Below are 21208 nucleotides of genomic sequence, written 5' to 3' on the forward strand. Positions count from 1 at the left end.
TGTAACACAGCTTAAAATGAATCTTTCCGCAAACCACTCATTTCAATATTAAATCATGACAATCAAAAACCTGAAGATTAAACTATAGGTACTTTCAGGTAAGTTCCAAATAAGAGTGAAGGTTGAGAATGTGGAGTTTATGATGATTTGTCTGCAAATTTTAGAACTGGTTTATTTATACTGTTTTTATTGAAAAAATTATTGAATCAGTAATTCAGTCCACACATGTTGCTGTCACTGGGCAACAAAAATGCACAGCACAAGATTTTTGTGCACACTGGTCATTACAAATTAGAGGGAACATTGGAGGGAGGGGGTCCTGAAATTGGAATATTTGTGTCATGCTGATTAGCTCTCTAGTAGGGAAACAAAGAACCTGTCCATCTGCAAGGTCTGCAATTGATCAATGACATCTTAATAGTTAAAAAGAGAATTAGCTGTGAGGTCTGACCTGTGCACCTGCAGTTTCCTGGAAGCAACGTCCCAGCTTTGATTGAATTCTTGGATAGTGGTAGGTGCGAACTTGCTGGTGGTGGTTATAGACGGAATTCGGCACATGGGATACTGGAGGACTTTGGATGTGGTAAGAGATCTGTTGATGGCTCGACTTGGCACCCTTCACCTTCTGCTGTGGCGATGAGCTGTCTACTCTGGAAACCTGGTGGATCTGCACTGTTGCTTCAGGTGGATGTTTGACATGGATGTTCACAATGTTGGGTGGGAACTTCACTGTGCATGAAAGAAGATCAAAACACAATGCTGATGAATAAGCAACATATAAATCTTCTTACAAAATTCAATGCTACCAGGATCAAACTTATTTGCAAGATATTATACAAATTATATGTGTAAACTTACAAACATAATAATAGTGCTACACGTGAGTAAAACAACATTGCAACATTCACCAGAGCATTACACCATTACACAGTATAACAGCAGCTTAAGTAATATAGATATCCACAGTGGTGAAACTCTGGATTTCATTGCCAAAGGCGCCTGTGGAGGCCAAGTCATTGGGTATATTTAAGGTAGAGGTTAATTTACACATATATCACAAATAGCAGAGGCCTCTGCAGAATGTCACTAGTAACAGACCTCCAACCAAGATTATCTCTCATCGATCATTAACCCCTATTGGCAAGCTAATTCTGAATCAAAACAGCCAACTCATTGTGCATTGCATGCATAATCTTCTGGATGAGCCTCTTAAGAGGGACCTTGTCAAACATCTTACTAAAATATATATTTTGAACACCGTCATGCCTCAAGGCTGTGTGCTGAGCCCTCTTCTGTACTCCCTTTTCACCTATGACTGTGTTCCTGTACATGGTTCCAACTCCATAATCAAGTTCACAGACGACACCATGGTGGTTGGCCTGATCAGAGGGGCTGACGAGACAGTCTGCAGGGACGAGGTCCAGCACCTGGCCGCGTGGTGTGCCGACAACAACCTAGCCTTTAACACCTGGAAGACCAAGGAGATCATTGTGGACTTCAGGCATGCTAGAAGCCACACTCACATCCCCATCTACATCAACGGAGCTATAGTGGAGCGTGTATCAAGCGTCAAATTCCTTGGTGTCCACATTTCCGAGGATCTCACCTAGTCCCTGAACTTCTCCATCCTGATCAAAAAGGCGCATTAGTGCCTTTACTTCCTGCGGAGCATCAAGAAAGCTCATTTCTGTCCTAGGATACTGACGGACTTTTACTGCTGTACCATTGAGAGCATACTGACCAACTGCATCTCAGTGTGGTATGGCAATTGTCCCATATCGGACCACAAAGCACTCCAGCGTGTGGTGAAAACTGCCCAGCGGATTATCGGCACCCAATTGCCCCCCATTGAGAACATCTACCATAAACACTGCCTGGGCAGGGCAAAAAACATTATCAAGGATGCATCTCACCCTAACCATGAACTTTTTACTCTCCTCCCATCCGGCAGGCGCTACAGGAGCCTCTGCTCCCACACCAGCAGGCACAGGAACAGCTTCTTCTCTGAGGCTGTGACCCTGCTGAACCTCACTTGACAGCACTAAGCAGTATTGCACCCATCTTGAAAGGTCTCAGTACTTTTATATTTGTGTGCTGTAGCACTTACTTTTTATCCACAGTTATTTTGTAAGTAACAATATTCTTTGCATTTCTGGTCAGATGCTAACTGCATTGCATTGGCTTTGTATCTGTACTCGGCACAATGACAATAAAGTTGAATCTAATCTAATCTAATATATAATATGAACAGCCTCTCCCTTCATTAATAACCTTCATTACAACCTTAAAAAAGTTAAGATAGCAAGTCATGACTTAACCCACAAAAAGTCTGTATTTCCGGTAATTGCTCCCCTCCTCTCCTTCAACATTCCCCATTCCTGTTTCCCTCTCTCACCATATCTCCTTACCTGCCCGTCATCCCCCTCTGGTGCTCCTCCCCTTTCCTTTTTTCCATGATCTTCTACCCTCTCCAATCAGATTCCACCTTCTCCAGCCCTTTGTCTCTTTCATCAATCAACCTCCCAGCTCTTTACTTCAGCCCCTCCCACTCTCCCAGTTTCACTTTTCACCTTGTACTTCTTCCTCTGCTCCCCCCACACTCTGATTTCTCATCTTTATCTTTTCCCCCTGTCCTGTTGAAGGGTCTCAGCCTGAAATGTTGACTGTTTACTCTTTTCCATAGATGCTGCCTGACCTGCTGAGCTCCTCCAGCATTTTGCTTGTGTTGCTTGGGTTTCCAGCATCTGCAGATTTTCTCCTGTTTGTCAAAGTCTTACTGTCCAGTTTTCCCTCTGTTTCCTCCTTTCATTCTCACTTTCCCAATCTGTTCTTCCCTTTTCCCCCTGCCTTTCCTATCCTCTCGCTCTCTTTTTTCACCGTCTCCTCACCCCACATCTCCAACTCCCCCTTCCTCTCTGCTTCCATCAGTTCCTTCTCCACTAGTAATTGGATTGGGGTGGGAAGACAATCATTTTCTCTTTTTTATATATAAATAGACTGCATGGTGATAGATCTCATAGATGCGCGAGTTGGAGTTGCATCCTCGGGCAGATGAATGAAGCACCCGCAATAAACATAACTTGGAGGAAAGAAAATGGGAAGAGGAGACTGGTGATTCTGAGGGAAGGACTCCAATTGGTGAGGTGGTGTGGGGAAAGCAACTTGTGGGACTTGGTTTGGGGAAAGAAACGGACACTAATAACGATGGAGGTCTGATAGGTTTAATCTCTCTGAAACAAGTCCAGCAGATTAGAGCTGTTTTCATTTAATTCATTTTAGCTGGATCATAACAGCAATTATCAGATTACATGGGACGTAGGCCACATAAACATGACATTTGGACCACTTCTCCATGTCAGCATTTACTGCTCATTTATCTCAGTGTAACGCGCTGTAAGGATTCACTGCTTATGAAATGGCTTCTCTGTAATGTTCACTGCTGAGGTAATGGTTTCTCTGTAGCAGCAATGTTTGGGTTATGGCTGGAGATAACAGGACTATGGTTATGCATGTCAGTCAATCAGGATTTTGTTGCTCTGTCTTGTGAATCTGGAAGGAGATTTTTCGCGGGCTTTTGCTGGGGAGAGATGAGGAGAGAAGACGGGAATGGAGAGATTTGGGAGTAAGAGACTTATCAGTGAGCTCCAACTTTGCGCAACTGACTGTTTAATAAGATTGGGCCCCTTTTTTCATTTTTTTTTTTCGTTTCTTTACTAACCATATAGTCAAAGTAAGAATTATGAAGTTAATTGTTTAATCGCATTTGTGTACTGCTTGTTATTTTGGGGTATTGATTTGTAACGGGACACATCGCGCAGCATCCACCCAAACAAGATTTCTTAAGTTTGGCCAGGCCGGGGGCTATCACCCCCTATATTAAGTCGCTAGCCCAGGCGGGAGGTACATCAGTTTGATTTGGAATAGATTATATTGATTAATTTATTTACTGAAATACAGCACAGAATTGGGCCTTCCAGCCCTTCAAGCTGACCCACCCAGCAATCCCCCGATTTAACCCTAGCCTGATCACGAAACAATTTACAATGACCAACTAACCAACCAAGCCATACATCTTTGGACCGCGTGAGGAAGTGCCCACGGTCCTTAGACAGCAGTAGGAACTGAACCTGGTTTGCTGGTGCTGTGAAGTCTTGTGGCAACCACTCAGCTACAAGGAGCTTCCTTCCACCCTCAATGTTGTGACTTGGTTATTGGAGCAATGATCAAATCTGAAGGATTTGAACAAGCTCCACTGAACTAAACTATACCAAATGTTCTGCTCTTGTGGTGGTGTAAGAACACACTGAAAGCAGAAACAAGCTATTTAGCCCCTCAAGGTTGCTCCGCCACTCAATGAAATCATGATGGTTCTGACTGTTAGCATCAATTCCACTTGTCAGTCTGTTCCTTATGATCCCTGGTTCTCTTGTAGTATGCAGAAACTCCCTGGATCAATAACAGTTCAATTAGTTTCATTGCCTGAAGGCTGGAAAAAAAAAAGCCAGTTGTGTAGTTAAAAGAAAAATGACCCTTACTTTGTATACCAGACTTTCCTCCAACTGACAGGGGCAGCGTGTGGGTGGAGTGGACTACCGCAGAAGACGGAGACTTGTCTGCTTGCTGCTGAGGATGCTGGCCGTTTGAAGACTGTACAGGGATGTGGCAGAGCTTGCCAGTAAAATTGGGAGAGCACAGGCATTTGTTCCGGGAAGTACACTGTCCTCCATTCATACATGGCAGGTGACAGACAACTGGAAAAAAAGATATATCCAAGAGTGAGAAACATCAGACAATGATGCAGCAATGTAATGCTGAACAATAACACAGGAATGTTGTGAGCTCCATTCCAATGTAACTCTAACAATAATGTTGAAAAACATCGCCAAACAATAATGTAGTGATGTAAATCCATGCAATAACACTGTAGTGTCACCCAAAGTACAATGTAACAACGTTACCCAAACAGTAACATAACCAGAATAATAGCAAAGTAATGTATCCCTAAATAATAATGCAGTAATGTGAACCCAAACGATAAGGCTGTAACAATGCAACCCTAAACACAACACAATGTTACTTTATCATTTTATACTTAATTGTCGCCAAACAATTGGTACTAGAACGTACAATCATCACAGCGATATTTGGTTCTGTGCTTCACACTCCTTGGATTACAAATATTAAATATTAAAGATATTAAAAATAGTTAAAATTAGTAAATATTAAAACTTTAAATTATAAATCATAAATAGAAAATAGAAAAATGGGAAATAAGGTAGTGCAAAAAAACCGAGAGGCAGGTCCGGATATTTGGAGGGTATGGCCCAGATCCGGGTCAGGATCCATTCAGCAGTCTTATCATAGTTGGAAAGAAGCTGTTCCCAAATCTGGCTGTACAAGTCTTCAAGCTCCTGAACCTTCTCCCGGAGGGAAGAGGGATGAAAAGTGTGCTAGCTGGGTGGGTCGTGTCTTTTATTATCCTGGCAGCACTGCTCCGGCAGCGTGCGGTGCAGTTTACACGTGCAACAACAAATAATAACACAGCATCCAAACAATAACCTCAAAACCAAATCCCAATAACCACAACTACTCACAACTTCTCCCCAAAATTTACACAACTTGGAAAAGTTTTTAAAAAAGAATCATTAATGAAGTAAAATATGGATGCTTGCAGTCAGAGATAGGAGACTTTATAACAGGGAACTAAAAAGTGACTATAATTTATAGAATGGTTCATATAGATTTAAGAGTGGCAAATGCAACCCCACTTTTTTTTTTAAAAAAAAGGAGTAAAAGGGTAAACAGGCAAATCTGGACTAGTCAATCTAACAGCAGTAGTTAGGATAGTGCTGGAGGTGATGAGAAAATAAAATCACACATAATCAAAATGGATTTATGAAATGGAAATCATGCTTTAAAAAGTCTACAGAGTGTTTTCAGGTTATGACTGGTAGAATAGATAAGAGAAAAAAACTGAATGTGGTGTATTTAGATTTTCAGAAGGTCTTTGATAAAGTTGATTCAAGCTTAGCTCTGGTGTGCGCTGTTCCATGAAGTTGCACACGTGCACGGTCGCGGCATAACTGAAATGCACATAGTCTTTGTTGCTGCACAGCTGTAATTTTCTTTATATAATGTCAATATAAATTTGAAGTTATGCTAATATAATTTTGAAATCTATGTAAATATAATTGTGAAATAACCTGCAATTAACTGTGTTCATGAATATAATCCATAAATTTTCTCAATAATAAATGTACCACAACCTTTACTTTGAAACATTTTAGGGCTTCAATGTATTTACATTGTCCACGTTTCAAGTTACAACGCTGTAACAAATTGTAACTATAAACACAGAATGGAAGTTGGTGGCTCATTGTTAATAAACCGCCAGCCTGCTGAATAGCATCACTATCTGGTATTGACTACAGACATGGATTCAGTTTTATGAATTCAATCAAATGTAAATCCAGAAGCAAACTAGAAGTGGAATATTTGGATGATCTAATAAGGACTAAGGCGTGTCTTTCACCTGGATGCAATATTAATCTGGACAATGTGTACAGACAAGGGATTTGTAATAAAGACAGATGAGAAGTAGTATTCAAAAACGTGAATTTCCTTGGTTGCTTTGTGTTTCATTCTACCCTTTAATTAATAAATAAAATCAAAAGTATGTGATTTTTCAATTTTCATTGTAAACATTCATAGTGTGCATATTACAAAGCAAAAGCATTTGAAGTGAAAGAATGTCCTGCTCAGAGAATGGCTGGTCCATGCAGCAGTAAAAGAAATCAGAAGGAATGTTCATGCTGAGCTGCGATGTCCGTAGATGTCATGGCTGCTACCTAGTTCTTTTTTTGAGGTTTGTAGGGATAGTTTTGGGGACAGCGTGGGGAGCTAGTTGTCAGGGATGAGCAAGAGTTATAAACACAGAATACTCTGCAGATGCTGGGGTCAAAGCAACATTCACAATACGCTGGAAGAACTCAGCAGGTCAGGCAGCATCTGTGGAAACGATGAGTCGATGTTTCGGGCCGAAACCCTTCGTCAGGACTGTAGGGGGAAGGGGCAGAGGCCCTATAAAGGTGGGGGGTGGGGGGAGGGTGGGAAGGAGAAGGCTGGTAGGTGCCAAGTGAAAAACCAGTAAGGGGAAAGGTAAAGGGGTGGGGGCAGAGAAGCAGGGAGGTGATAGGCAGGAAAGGTGAAGAAGGAATAGGGGAAAGCACAATGGGTAGTAGAAGGAGGCGGAATCATGAGGGAGGTGATAGGCAGCTGGGGGAAGGGGCAGAGTGAAACTGGGATGGGGGAAGGGAGAGGGAGGGAATTATCAGAAGTTGGAGGATTCAATGTTCATACCAAGGGGCTGGAGACTAGCCAGACAGTATATGAGGTGTTGTTCCTCCAACCTGAGTTTAGCCTCATCATGACAGTAGAGGAGGCCATGTATGGGCATGTGCGAATGGGAATGTGAAGCAGAGTTGAAGTGGGTGGCAACCAGGAGATCTTGTCTGTTGTGGCGGATGGAGCAGAGGTGCTCAACGAAGCGGTCCCCCAATCTGCATCGAGTTTCACCAATGTAGTGGAGGCCGCACCAGGAGCACCGGATGCAATAGATGACCCCAACAGACTCACAAGTGAAGTGTTGCCTCATCTGGAAGGACTGTTTGGGGCCCTGAATGGTGGCAAGAGAGGAGGTGTAGGGACAGGTGTAGCATTTGCGCTTACAGGGATAAGTGCCGGGTAGGAGATCCACGGGGAGGGACTTGCGGACCAGGGAGTTGCAGAGGGAATGATCCCTGCAGAAAGCAGAGAGGGGTGGAGAGGGAAAGATCTGCTTAGTGGTGGGGTCCTGTTGAAGGTGGCGGAAGTTGCGGAAGATAATGTGTTGGATCCGGAGGCTGGTGGGGTGGCAGGTGAGGACACGGGGAACTCTGTCCCTGTTGTGGTGTCAGGAGGATGGGGTAAGAGCCGAAGTGCGGGAAATGGAGGAGATGTGGGTGAGGGCATCATTGATGACAGCAGAAGGGAAACCACGATCCTAAAGAAAGAGGACATTTGAGACGTCCTGAAACGGAAAGCCTCATCCTGGGAGCAGATGCGGCGGAGACGGAGGAACTGGGAATAGGGAATGGCATTTTTGCATGGGCAGGGTGGGAAGAGGTATAGTTGAGGTAGTTATGAGAGTCAGTGGGCTTATAGAAGATGTCAGTGGACAGTTTGTCTCCAGAGATGGAGACCAAGAGATCGAGAAAGGGGAGAGAAGTGTCCGAGATGGACCAAGTAAATTTGAGGGCTGGGTGGAAGTTTGAAGTAAAGTCCACGAAATTGACGAGCTCAGCATGGGTGCAGGAAGCAGCACCAATGTAGTCGTCAATGTACCGAAGGAAAAGTTGGGGAGCAGCACCAGTACAGGTACTGGTACTTGTGTTATTCTGCTGAACACTGTGGGCACGCTGTGCGTCTCCGGAATGTGTAGTAACATTTGCGGGCTGCGCCCAGCACACCCTTGGGGGAGTTGGTTGTTAACACAGAAGACGTGTTTCACTGTATTTTTCAATGTACATGAGATAAAGCTGAATCTGAATCTGATGTTAATGTGCAAAATTGAAGCTTGTGGGACTGGAGTAATATACTGGCATAGATTGAAAATTGGTTGACAGAGCAAAAGCAGAATAAGAGTAAATGGCTAATTTTCCAGAAGGCTGTTAATGAGTATTGGAATAGTGCAGTATCAGAGCCTAAGAGCTTGCTATTCACAAAATATATATCAATTATGGATAAGAGGGCCAAATATGTTTGCCCATAACATGAAAATTGGTAGGAGTGAGATACAGGCAAAAAGGCTAGATGGTTTAAAATTATTTAGACCAGTGGTTGACTATATTCCTTAGAATGTAGAAAATTAAACGGAGATTTGATAGAGGTATACAAAATTATGAGGGTTATAAATGGAGTAATGCAAGTAGGTTGGCAGGACTACAATCAGAGGACATGGGTTTAGGGTGAGATATTAAAAGTTTAAGGGGAACATGAGGGAAAACTTCTTCACTCAGAGGGTCATGAGAGTGTGGAACGAGCTGCCAATGCAGGTGATCCATGTGAGCTCAACTTCAATGTTTAAGAGAAGCTTGGATAGATAGATGGATGGTAGGGGCTATGGTGCCAACGCAGGTTGATGGGAGTATGCAATTTAAACGGTTCAGCATGGACTAGATGGGCCAAAGGGCATGTTTCTGTGCTGTACTTTTCTATGACTCTATGTGAGTGAGACATATACAGTGTAATATAGTCATTCTCTTTGAACCAGAAAGAACCAGAAAGGTGGAGTGTAAATTAAAGGCTGATAGATTGGGAAATGTTACTGTACAGAAGGGTCTGATGTCCTTGTACATCAGTCACTGAAAGCAAACATTGAGATACTGCAGGCAGTTAAGGTGACAAATGCCCTCATAAAGGTCCTGAAGTATTAGCCATGTGTCTTTTCTCACAGTTGTGGCTTGACCTGCTGAGTATTTTCAGCATTTACTGCTTTTATTTTGGATTTCCAGTATTTGCAGTTTATTCTATTTTCATGGAAAATTGAACGTTAGGTTTCATTGCAGGAGGATTTGGGTACTGGAGTTTAAAAGTTTTATAAGGACTGCATGCAATCTTAGTCTCCTTACCCAAGAATAAATATTTGACATAGAGCAAGGTAACAAAGGTTCACAAGACTGATTTTTGGGATGGCAGGATGAGAGAGGTTGGGTCAACAAGGCTTGTATCATGAGAGATTTGAAGAATGAGAGATTTCATTGAAACATACAAACTTCTGACAAGACTTTATGTAGATGCTTCTCCAGGCTAGAATCAATGATCACAGTCTCATTATGCAGGGTAGGACATTGAGGAACAAGATATTGAGAAATTTCATCACTCAGAGGGTGACGAACCTTTGGAATTCTGTACCACAGATGGCTACATATGCCAAATCACTAAATGTACTTAAACGAGAGAACTGCATTCCTAGACGCAATTGATATGGGGAGAGAACCGGAATTTGATATTGTGAAATAGGATTTGCCATGGTTGTATTGAATGGAGAGCAGGCTCAAATAGCTTGTTCCTTCTATTTTTCCTCATCTCTAAGCAATAATGCAACAATCTCACACTAAAACGTAATGCACCAACTCCATATCGAATTTTAACAGCAATTATACATCAGACAGTAACATGGCAAATCAGCTTCAGCCAAGAGCCAACACATCATAACTTTAAAATAATGTATCAAAAACATCTTACAGAAGTGATGCATTGGAACAGCAAACGTTAACATAATCAACAATACAACAACCAATAGCAGCACAGCACCAAAGAATAAAGCAGCAACTTAACCACAAATAATGCAGCAACCTGACAACAAACATAGCATTATAGCAAATACTACAGCTTAATACCAAGCAGTGAAGGAGCAAGAAATTCAAATATTAGCATCAGAACCCTTTGCTACTCAACATTGCAGCATGTGAGCTCCAGACAGTATGACAGCAGTGTGCCAAACCAAAGAACACAACCAACTTAATATCAAACAGAAATATAACAACATGAATCAGTAAAGCAGTACAAATTACTACCTCTCAACCATCAGGCTTTTGAACAAAAGGAGATAACGACAGTCATTCTATTTCTGATGATCCCAAAACTGACAGTCTCACTTTAAGGACTCTTAATATCATGCTCGTTATTCATTGCTTTTTATTTATATCTGCATTTGCACAGTTCATTGATCCAGTTTACAGTTACAGTTCATTTGCTACGTATGCCCACAGGAAAAAGAATCTCAGGTTTTTCTGTGTGGTGACACATATGTACTCAGATAATAATTTTTAGTTTGACCTTTGAAATGGTCCCACCGTGAGGCAACACCAAATACAATGAACGGTAGGACACTGAGGAGTGTGGTAGAACAAAGGGACCTGGGAATACAGGTCCACAATTCATTGAAAGTGGTGTCACTAGTAGATAGGTTTGTAAAGAAAGCTTTTGGCACATTGGCCTTCATAAATCAAAAGTATTGAGTACAGGAAATGGGATGTTCTGCTGAAGTTATATAAGACATTGGTGAAGCCTAATTAGGAATACTGTATAGGCTGTGTATTTTTAGGTGTTATTTGGTATGATTTAGCAGCTTCATAGTTTAAAGGTTACTGAAGAGAGTGTTTTTGCCGACGGCGCTTGCGTGAGATTTTTGCTACGGAGAACAGTGCGGCAATGATTGTGGAAAAGTATTTCTACTTTATATAGGTTGTGTATTCATCATATCATTCCTGCTTTTACTCTATGTTACTGTTATTTTTGGTTTTACGTGTTATTTGGCATGATTTGGTAGGTTATTTTTTGGTCTGCAAACACTCACAAATTTTTCCCATATAAATAAATGGTAATTGCTTCTTCACTTTATGACATTTTGGCTTACGAACCTTTTCATAGGAACGCTCTACCTTCGGATGGCGGGAGAAACCTGTATTGTGTGCAGTTTTGGTCACCTTCCTACAGGAAAAGCATAAATAAGTTTGAAAGAGTGCAGAGAAAATTTACAAGGATGTTGCTGGGTCTTGAGGACCTGAGTTATATGGAAAGGTTGAATAAAGTAGGAATTTTTTTCTTGGAATGTAGAAGACTGAGAGGAGATTTGATAATGGTATACAAAATTGAGGGGTATAGATAAAGTAAATGTAAGCAGGCTTTTTCCACTGAGGTTGGGTGTGATTACAGTAACCAGAGGTCATGAGTTAAGGGTGAAAGATGAAGAGTGTAAGGGGAACATGAGGGGAAACATCTTCACTCAGAGGATCAGGAGAACTTGGAATGAGCTGCCGGTACAAGTGGCGCACGCAGGCTCAATTCCAACATTTAAGAGAAGTTTGGACAGCTCCATGGATGGTTGGGCTATGGAAGGCTACAGTCCCAGAGAAGGTCGTTGGAAGTAGGCAGTTTAAATAGCTCAGCATGGACTAGATGAGCTGAAGGGCCTGTTTTTGTGCTGTACTTTTCTATGACAGTGAATTCCAGTTAACTGGTCTATCGGTTGATTGCGGCAGTTGCTTATGTGGGCCAACTCTTAAAGAACAAAGGCTGAAAATAGCTAGAATTCTCATCTTTTATTCGGGGCACCATGCCGCTTATCAAGTACTGGAGACTGTTGTGGAAAAGCTTCTCACTAGCACCAGTTGCATGCACTTCTGTGGCCGTTAGAACAAACAGTTCTTAAATTAGTATCAGTTGCATGAGCTTGTGTTAGGTTATCCATTTGGGCCATTAGGTGCTGATTCAAAAACCAGTGGTTTTTGATCATTTTGTTTTTTATTTTGACTTTAAAAGTTTTAAGATCCTTGCTCAGATGCCATGAGAAGATTTGACACTAGCCAAAATAAATTTCCTACTGGACCAAATTAAAAGCCATCCACCTACACCACTCATTGTCAGCTGGCAGAGATAGCTGGAGTGCCAAAATCTATAATTACATGTTTGATACATTAGCAAGATAAACTGTAGGATGAATGAGCATTATGCCAGGGACAACAGAACTTCCCAAAACCAAAAGCATGAAGGTAAGGATCCAGCTGTTGAAGAGGACCTCAATCAATGGTTTTCCATTGTAACTGGACGAGGTGCGTGTCAGTGGACCAATTTTAAAAATAAACAAGTCAGAGAAGCTGGTCACAAAGATTTTGAAGCAATAGATGTTTGGCTGTCCCAGTGGAAATGTTGGCAACACATTAATTGAAGAAAGCACATGGCGAGCAAGATTATGTTGCTGCTGTAAGTGCAGAAACATGAAAACCTACAAAACTCCCCAACCTGCTTCAGAACTTTTGTACAGATGATATCAACATTGCCAGTGAAACAGGCCTTTTTTGTATTGTGCCACACTAATCTCTCCTGGGTCTGAGGATAAACTGCATCCGGCTGTGGAGCATTTGTTTTGGGTAATGAGGTTACCATTAACCACAGCTACCTCCAGGTCACCCTTAGGCAAGGTGTAGCACCTGTTAGCCTCCCTACTTGGGTTACAGTGAAGCCACGGAATGCAGGTGGTGGATGAAGCAGAAGGCAAGTTGTGAGTAACACAATCGATGGTTCCTGCTTCTCAGACGCTGAGAAGGAAATGGACATGGAAAAGCCCAGATGGGAACAACAAAAACCAAATCAATTACATAACAATCAATAACAGATTCAGAAACTCGATAACTCAATCCAAAAGCTACCCTGGAGCAGACTGTGGAAGCAACCACATACCAGTCATTTGCAAAATGAAAATAAAGATGAGAAAATTAAAGAAACCAAAAACATCAGAACCACTGGATTATCAACAACTACAAAACAACCTTCATCTGAAAACAGAATACACAATCAAGGTGAAAAACCATTTTCAATTGCTGCAGGATGAAGGAGGCAAATCTTCCCGGGACATACTGAAGGAATTGCTGTAGCTACAAAAGAAACCATCCCATGAAAAGAACAGAAAAGTAAGAAGAAATGGATAAATGAAGATATAATACAATTGATGCAACAAAAACAGACCATCAAACCAAGAGACAGCGAAGAATACAAACAACTTGATAAGACAACAAAAAGAAAATGCAGAGAAGCTAAAGGCAGTTGGCTAAATGAGAAAAGCAAAGAGATAGAAATGCTACAAACCTATAACCCTGGAACAAAGTTGATGCACAATAAGATTAAAGAACTAATGGGGAAATTACCTTGCTCAGCAAGTGGATGCATCAGGGCAAAAGACGGCAGCTTAATTACGAACAAAGAGGAAATCCTAAACAGATGGTCAGAATGTATAAAAGAACTTTCTGAAGACCAAAGAGGAGAAAAACCGAATATAAAGAAGAATCTTGAAGGACCTAGCATTCTAAAATCAGAAATTTGAGCAGCCACAGAGCAACTGGTCCAGACAACACCGCTATTGAAATGATACTGGCCTTAGAAGATATTGGAATAGATGAAATAACAGAAATAGCAAACGAAATCTATGATCATGGGGAGATACCTGATGATTTAAGTAAATCAGTGTTCATCACACTTCCAAAGAAAGAGGGAGCAACAGAATGTGAGTTACGTCGTACAATAAGCCTGATGAGCCACGTGGCAAAAATTATTCTCAGAGTAATGATGATGAGAGCAAGACGCTGCATAAAACCAGAAATCAGTAAAGAACAATGCGGCTTTGTGGAAAACACTGGAACCAGAAATGTAATTTTCATGCTACAGATGATCTGTGAATGAGCCATCCAGGTACAAAAAGACATCTACCGATGCTTCATTGACTATACAAAAGCTTTTGACACTGTCAGACAGCAAGATCTTCTGGAAATGCTTCAAGGTCTTGACATAGATGGGAAAGATGTACGTTTCTTAAGAAACTTATACTGGGACCAGACAGCATCCATCAGAATAGAAGGAGAAGTGAGTGAGTATGTGAATATCATGAGAGGAGTCAGGCAAGGTTGTGTCTTTTCGCCAGACTTATTCAACCTGTATAGTGAAAATATCTTGAGAAGTATCAAAGACATCAAAGGATTCACAATTGGAGGCCATAATATAAATAACATCAGATATGCTGATGACATCGTGCTATTAGCTGACTCAGACACAAAACTTCGAGAATTACTCACTATAGTGGCAGCAGAAAGTAATCACAGAGGCCTCTCAATCAACACCAAGAAGACAGAAAGCATGATCATCTCCAGAAAGACAAACATCCCACAATGTGTGATCAAGACCAGAAATACAAACATCAAACAAGTCAACAAGTTCAGATACCTTGGCAGCCTAATAACAAGTGATAAGTGCAACACAGATATCAAATACAGAATAGCAATGGCGAAAGAAGCTTTTCAAAAAATGAAGACCATATCAACAGATAGAAAGATGAGCATGTACACTAAAAACAGAATACTGCAGTGCTACATTTATTCTATCCTGACTTATGGAAGTGAATGCCAGACCATTTCTCCAGCAATGGAAAAGAGACTAGAAGCAGCTAAATTATGGTTCTACAGAAGAATGTTAAAAATATCATGGACCACACACACATCAAATGAAGAAGTTCTCAGAAGAACCCAAGCAGTTTGATCACTCATACTAATAATAAGAGAAAGACAACTCAGATTCCTAGGACACATCATGCGGAAAGATGAACTAGAAAAACTCATACTCTCTGGAAAGATTGAGGGGGGGAAACCTAGAGGAAGACCTCAGCTTATGTACGTCAAAAGCATAGCCAGGTGGCTACACATCGAGGAAATAGAAGTCATCCAAAAAACGAAGGATAGATCTATTTGAAAAACCATGGTTACCAACGTCCGCATCGGATATGGTACCTAGACAGACAGACACCAATTGACTCCCTTGGCTACAGGCATGAAACACTTATCAGGGTCAAAGAAAGCAATAAATTATCTGCACTAGGTGTATGCATTGATTTTTCTCATTTACAGCATAGACTGGATGAATCCCTCCATCAATAAATTTTAGGAACAGTTTATAGTACTGCAGTAGCATTGCTAGTGTTATAATTTTTTCTGTATTTCATTTAATTACATAATTTGTTACACAGTTAAATGGTAGTTTGTCATTTTTTTTTAATGCCTTTAACTATTTCCATGAAACTTTGGCTAATTGGCCAACCACTTAATTGGTGCAAATATACTGGTCTAGCTGTGTCCCAATTAACTGGAATCCATTGTACTTGTAATTAACTTAACAGAAACAAACAATAAAAATGAGAAACTCCGCAGATGCTGGATATTCAAAGCAACACATACAAAGTACTGGAGGAACTCAGGTCAGGCACCATCTATGGAAATGAATAAACAGCCGATGTTTCAGGCCGAGACCCTTCTTCCTATAAAACAAATAATGTAGCATCTACGGACCAATCAGCAATGCAGCAATTTAAAAAATAAAGCAGCAACTGAACACCAAACAATGACACAGTGATTTATTAATGTGCATGAACACATATTTTGTGTTCAACACAATGTTATGTTTTCAACACACATTAACACAGCAATTTAACACACAATAATGCAAAGATCAAATAACAACCACTAATATAACAGCTCAGCAACTACAATCATACAGCCCCATGAAGCTGCCGCAACACAACGTGACTAACACAGCAACTGAATACCACACCATGAATCCGCTACCTGATACCAGACTACAAGGCAGCAACTCAACACCAAATGATAAATCAGCAGCAAACGCCAAACAAGAAAGCGACACCTTAACATCAAAGCATGCATCTTAACAATGCCGAACGTTTAACACCAAAGTGGAATTCAATAAAATAGCAACATTACACTAATCTTTAATGCAACAATGTAATACCAAATAATATAACAACATTAAATAGTCTTGTGGTAATTTAATACCACATAAAAAACAGCAACTTAACACCAATAAAACAACAGTATAAGAACCTAATAACAAAATATGATCATCAATTTAACACCAAAATGTAATCAACTCATCAGAAAAAAGACTGATGCAGCAACCTAGAGCAGTAATGCAGCTTACAAGCTGTGAGCAACTCAACAAAATAAAATGCACAACTTAGCATGAAATAGTATTGCAGCAAATAACCAACAAACAACAATGCAGCAATTTAACATCAGAGAGAAACAAAGTGACTCAATGTTAAAAATACTGGTGCAAAGTAAATTTACGGCGACGTGTTGTGGGCTGCTGGCAAAACTTCGCAATCTACCTCTTCTGAATTACTCCCACTGAAATCTGCAGCCTGTACTTTCCTTTTTAAGCATTTTACTTTTGAACTGTCTTAATGAATTAGTGATGTCACAATCTTCTGAAGAGCTTGGTGGACTTAACCCCCAAGTATGCAGGTACAGTACTTTTAAGTAAAAGAAGATACATTGCCAAGCTGGAAGAGACGGTGGGTGGGTAGGGGGGGTGTCTTCCAAGCCAGACTGAAACACCAAGCAATGAAAGTTGTTATGCCCAGCACTTTGTTACCAAATATACAGCCACTGGAGACCAAGACTGAGGAGCAAAGGGCAAGATTGTTGTAGCAGAGGGAAATGAGGAATTGCTGTGTACTGTGTTTCATGGAGACAGCGCTCACTCCATACATGCAGGATACATTAATAGGGCCCGAAGGCTTCTCAATACACAGGATGGATGAACTATTGATTCGGAGAAGGAAAAAGGTGGGGATCTGGGTTTCATGATAAACTCTTTGTGGTGCTCAGTGTGGCAATTTTTCCCAATACTTTTGTTCTCCTGACCTGGAACATCTAACAATTAATTGCCAATTGTTTTCTACTTACCAAGAGAGTTCTCCTCCGTGATCCTGACCACAGTTTGAAAAACCACCAAAAGCCAACATTAATCAGGCACTTCAGATATTGAATGCTGTCATCACCAAACATGACAAAGCCCAACCCAATGGACATCAACTCGTAGTCATGGACTTCAATCAAGCTTATTTGAAAAAGAACCTCTGCCCAGTTATCATCAGCATATAACCAGCAGCACCAGGGGTCCTAATATACATGACCACTGCTATACTACAATAAGGAATGCCTACCATTCCATGCCGAGACTGTACTTCTGGAAATCTGATTATCTACCTGTCCTCCTCCTACCTGCAGACAGACAGAGGCTAAAGAGCAAAGCTCCAGAGATAAGGACAAAGGGGTGGTAATGCAAGGAAGATGAGCAGCTTTAGGACGCTTTGAGTCGGTGTACTGGGCCATGTTCAAGGACTCAGCTGCGGATCTGAATGAATATACACAGCTGTCACGGACTTTATAAAAATATTTGTAGATGAGTGTGTCCCCACAAAATCATTCAGTTTTCCCCAAACCAGAAGCCCAAAATGATCTATCAGATCTGCAATCTGCTGAGGGCAAGACTGGTGGTTTTCAGGACTGGCAACCAAATAAGATACAAGAGGTCTAGGTACAATCTCCAGAAAGCCATCTCATGTGCGAAGTGGCAATTCCAGACCAAACTTAAATCACTGGAGGATGCTCGACAACTGTGGCAGTCTTGAATAGTATTACCTCTTACAAAGTGAAACCAAGCGATATAAGTGCCAAAACTTCACCCCCTGATGAGCTCAATGCCTTTGATGTTCGCTTTGACCCTCTAAACATGGAGATACACTCACAAACTCCCACAGCCCCTGATGACTCTGATATTTCAGTCTCCGAGGCCGACATGAGAACATGCTTCAGGAGCGTAGACAAGCAAACAGCATCCGGCTCAGGTGGGGTATTAAAGACCTGTGCTATTCAACTGGCTGGAGTGCTCACTGATATCCCTAACCTCTCGCTTCGGAGGTCTGAGGTACCCGCCTGGTTCGAGCAGCTTCAATTATACCGGTACCGAAGGAAAACATGGCAACCTGCCTCATTGACTATCAGCCAGTAATAATTACATCCACTATGATGAAGTGGCTTGAGAAGTCAGTGATGAAACATATCAACTGCCTGAGATCTGCTCCAATTTATCTACCAGCAAAAAAAGGTCCACAGCAGATGCCATTTCATTGGCTCTTCACGCAACAAAGAAGCATGCATCAACTACATCTCAACATTCAAGACCTCAAATCTAATCAATAAGCTTCAAGGCCTTGCCCTCAATACCTCCTTGTGCAACTGGATCCTCGGTTTCCTCACTTGCAGACCCCAGTGAGTTCAGCCTGGCAACATTATCTCCTCCACAATCTCCATCAGCACGGGTACACCACAAAGCTGAGTGCTTAGCTCCTTGCTCGATTTACTTTATACTTATGACTGTGAGACAAAGTACAGCTCCAATGCCATATTTAAGTTTGCTGATGGCACCAATTGTTACTGGCTGAATCAAAGGTGGTGACAAATCTGTATATAGGAGGGAGATTGAAAATCTGGCTGAGTGGTGCCACAACAACACCTACCACTCAGTGTCAGCAAGACCAAGGTTGCCGATCACGACTTCAGGAGAAAGAAACTGGAGGTCCATAAGCCAGTCCTTGTCGGGAGATCAGAGGTAGAGAGGGTCAGAAACTTCAAATTACTCGTGTTATCATTTCAGAGGATCTGTGCTGGGTCCAGAAGGTAAGTGTAATTCAAGTTCAAAGTAATTTTTCATTAATTTTATTATCACAGTACATTTATGTTACCGCATACAACCCTGAGATTCATTCTCCTGCAGACATACTCAGCAAATCTACAGAATAGTAACTATAACAGGATCAATGAAAGATCAACCAGAGTGCAGAAGACAACAAACTATGAAAATGCAAATATAAATAAATAGCAATAAATAATGAGAACATGAAATAACAAAGTAGAGTCCTTAAAATGAGTTATGGGAACATTTCAATGATGGGGCAAGTGAGTGTAGTTATTCCCTTTTATTCAAGAGCCTAATTGCTGAGGGGTAGTAACTGTTCTTGAAACTGGTGGTGTGAGTCCTGAGGATCTTGTACCTTCTACCTGGTGGCAGCAGCAAGAGAGCATGACCTCAGTGATGAAGTTCTCTGATGATGGATGCTGCTTTCCGACAAACAGCATTTCATGTGTGTGGGCGCAATGGTTGGGAGGGCTTTATCTATGATGTACTGGGTCAAATTCCACTACTTTTGTAGGATTTTCTGTTCAAAGGCATTGATTGGTGTTTCCATACCAGGCTGCGCTGCTCTCCACTACATATCTATAGAAGTTTGTTCGAAGTATTAGATGTCATCTAAAACTTCTGCCAATGTACATGGACAGCATTCTGACTAGCTGCATCACCATCTGGTATTGGGTGGGGTGGGTGGGGGGCTACTGGACAAGATCAAAATAAGTTGCAGAAACTTGCAAAATTAGTCAGCTCTATCATAGGTACCAGCTTGTGCAGTATCCAAGATATTTTCAAGGAGTATGCCTAGGGAAGGCGCCATCCATTATTAAGAATTCCAACTACCCTGGACATGCCCTCTTCTCATTGTTACCACCAGGAAGGAGATACAGAAGACTGAAGGCACACACCTATGCCATTCCTTATGACATCGATTTCTAAGTGGACATTGAACCCGTGAACACGACCTCACTACATTTTTAATTGTTATTTTGCACTATTTATTTTAACTATTTAATAGGCATGCACTCTATCCTCGTTATATGCGTCTTCAGGCAATGCAGATTCACAGTTACGCGAGGAAGCTAGTTCTACCAACGTCTCATTATATGCGTCCAAAACTCACAGTTATGTGAGGAGCACTGCTTTCCTGCCAATACAAGTCACGTGCGCACGCCTCACAGTCTCACTCCCGCCAGTGTCGCATTGGTTTTGGCAACATATGGATGTGCGATCTTGCACTCATAAACTTTTGTGTTCTTACCTACGGTGCAGTGATTTTGTGCTTGAAATATTTAACTATGCCTCCTAAGCGTCCGATGTCAGGTCCTGCGCCATCATTCAAGCAGCAGAGAACCACTTTAACACTTGGGAAAAAAAAGTTGGAAATTATAAACAGGGCGGCGTCAGGTGAAGGTAACACATCTCTGGGACGCTACCCTGTGCAGTTGTGGGATATGATAGCTGAGTTAGGCATCACACCAAAGCAGGTGTTTAATGCAGACGAGACCAGGCTTTTTTGGAAGCGTATACCGAAACGCACTTACATAAGTAAGGATGAAGAAACTGTGTCAGGTTTCAAGGCAGCAAAGGGTAGATTGACTTTGCTTATGTGTTCCAATGCCGAAGGAGACTGTAAGATGAAGCCTCTCTTAAGTTTACCATTCACCAAACCCCGGTGCTTTTAAGGGTTTGAGTAAGAATATGCTTCCTGTCCACTGGGCAGCTAACAAGAAAGCATGGGTCACTGGTCAAATCTTTGAAGATTGGTTTTCTAATCATTTTGCTGTTGAGGCTGAACGCTACCGCTGGGAACAGAATCTTGCCTTTAAAGTTCTTTTGTTACTTGACAATGCGCCAGCCCATCCTAAACATTTGTACAGCATTCATCCTCACATAACAGTGCGTTTCCTGCCGCCTAACACAGCACCGCTGATTCAACCACTCGACCAAGGTGTAATATCCACATCCAAGGCGTATTTTTTACGGCGAACTGTTTCTCAGATGCTGCAAGCAACAGAAAATTTTGAAAATCCCAGGAGTTTACCAACGGTGAGGGAATGGTGGAAGCCCTTCAACA

General features: G+C 41.5%; 1 protein-coding gene across 6 annotated transcripts in view; it reads right to left on the bottom strand.

The window, feature by feature from the left end:
* ltbp1 (latent transforming growth factor beta binding protein 1) overlaps positions 1 to 21208 on the bottom strand; it is a 452733-nt gene that overhangs the window by 276107 nt on the left and 155418 nt on the right. For all 6 annotated transcript variants that reach the window (XM_072264871.1, XM_072264877.1, XM_072264876.1 and 3 more), the window contains 2 exons: positions 4536 to 4751; positions 452 to 729 (listed from right to left, as the gene is read on the bottom strand). In XM_072264871.1, coding sequence (XP_072120972.1) covers positions 452 to 729; positions 4536 to 4751 — 494 coding nt within the window. The remainder of the gene's footprint in view (positions 1 to 451; positions 730 to 4535; positions 4752 to 21208) is intronic.

Source organism: Mobula birostris, chromosome 8 (assembly GCF_030028105.1).
Source record: "Mobula birostris isolate sMobBir1 chromosome 8, sMobBir1.hap1, whole genome shotgun sequence".
Classification (NCBI taxonomy): Eukaryota; Metazoa; Chordata; class Chondrichthyes; order Myliobatiformes; family Myliobatidae; genus Mobula; species Mobula birostris.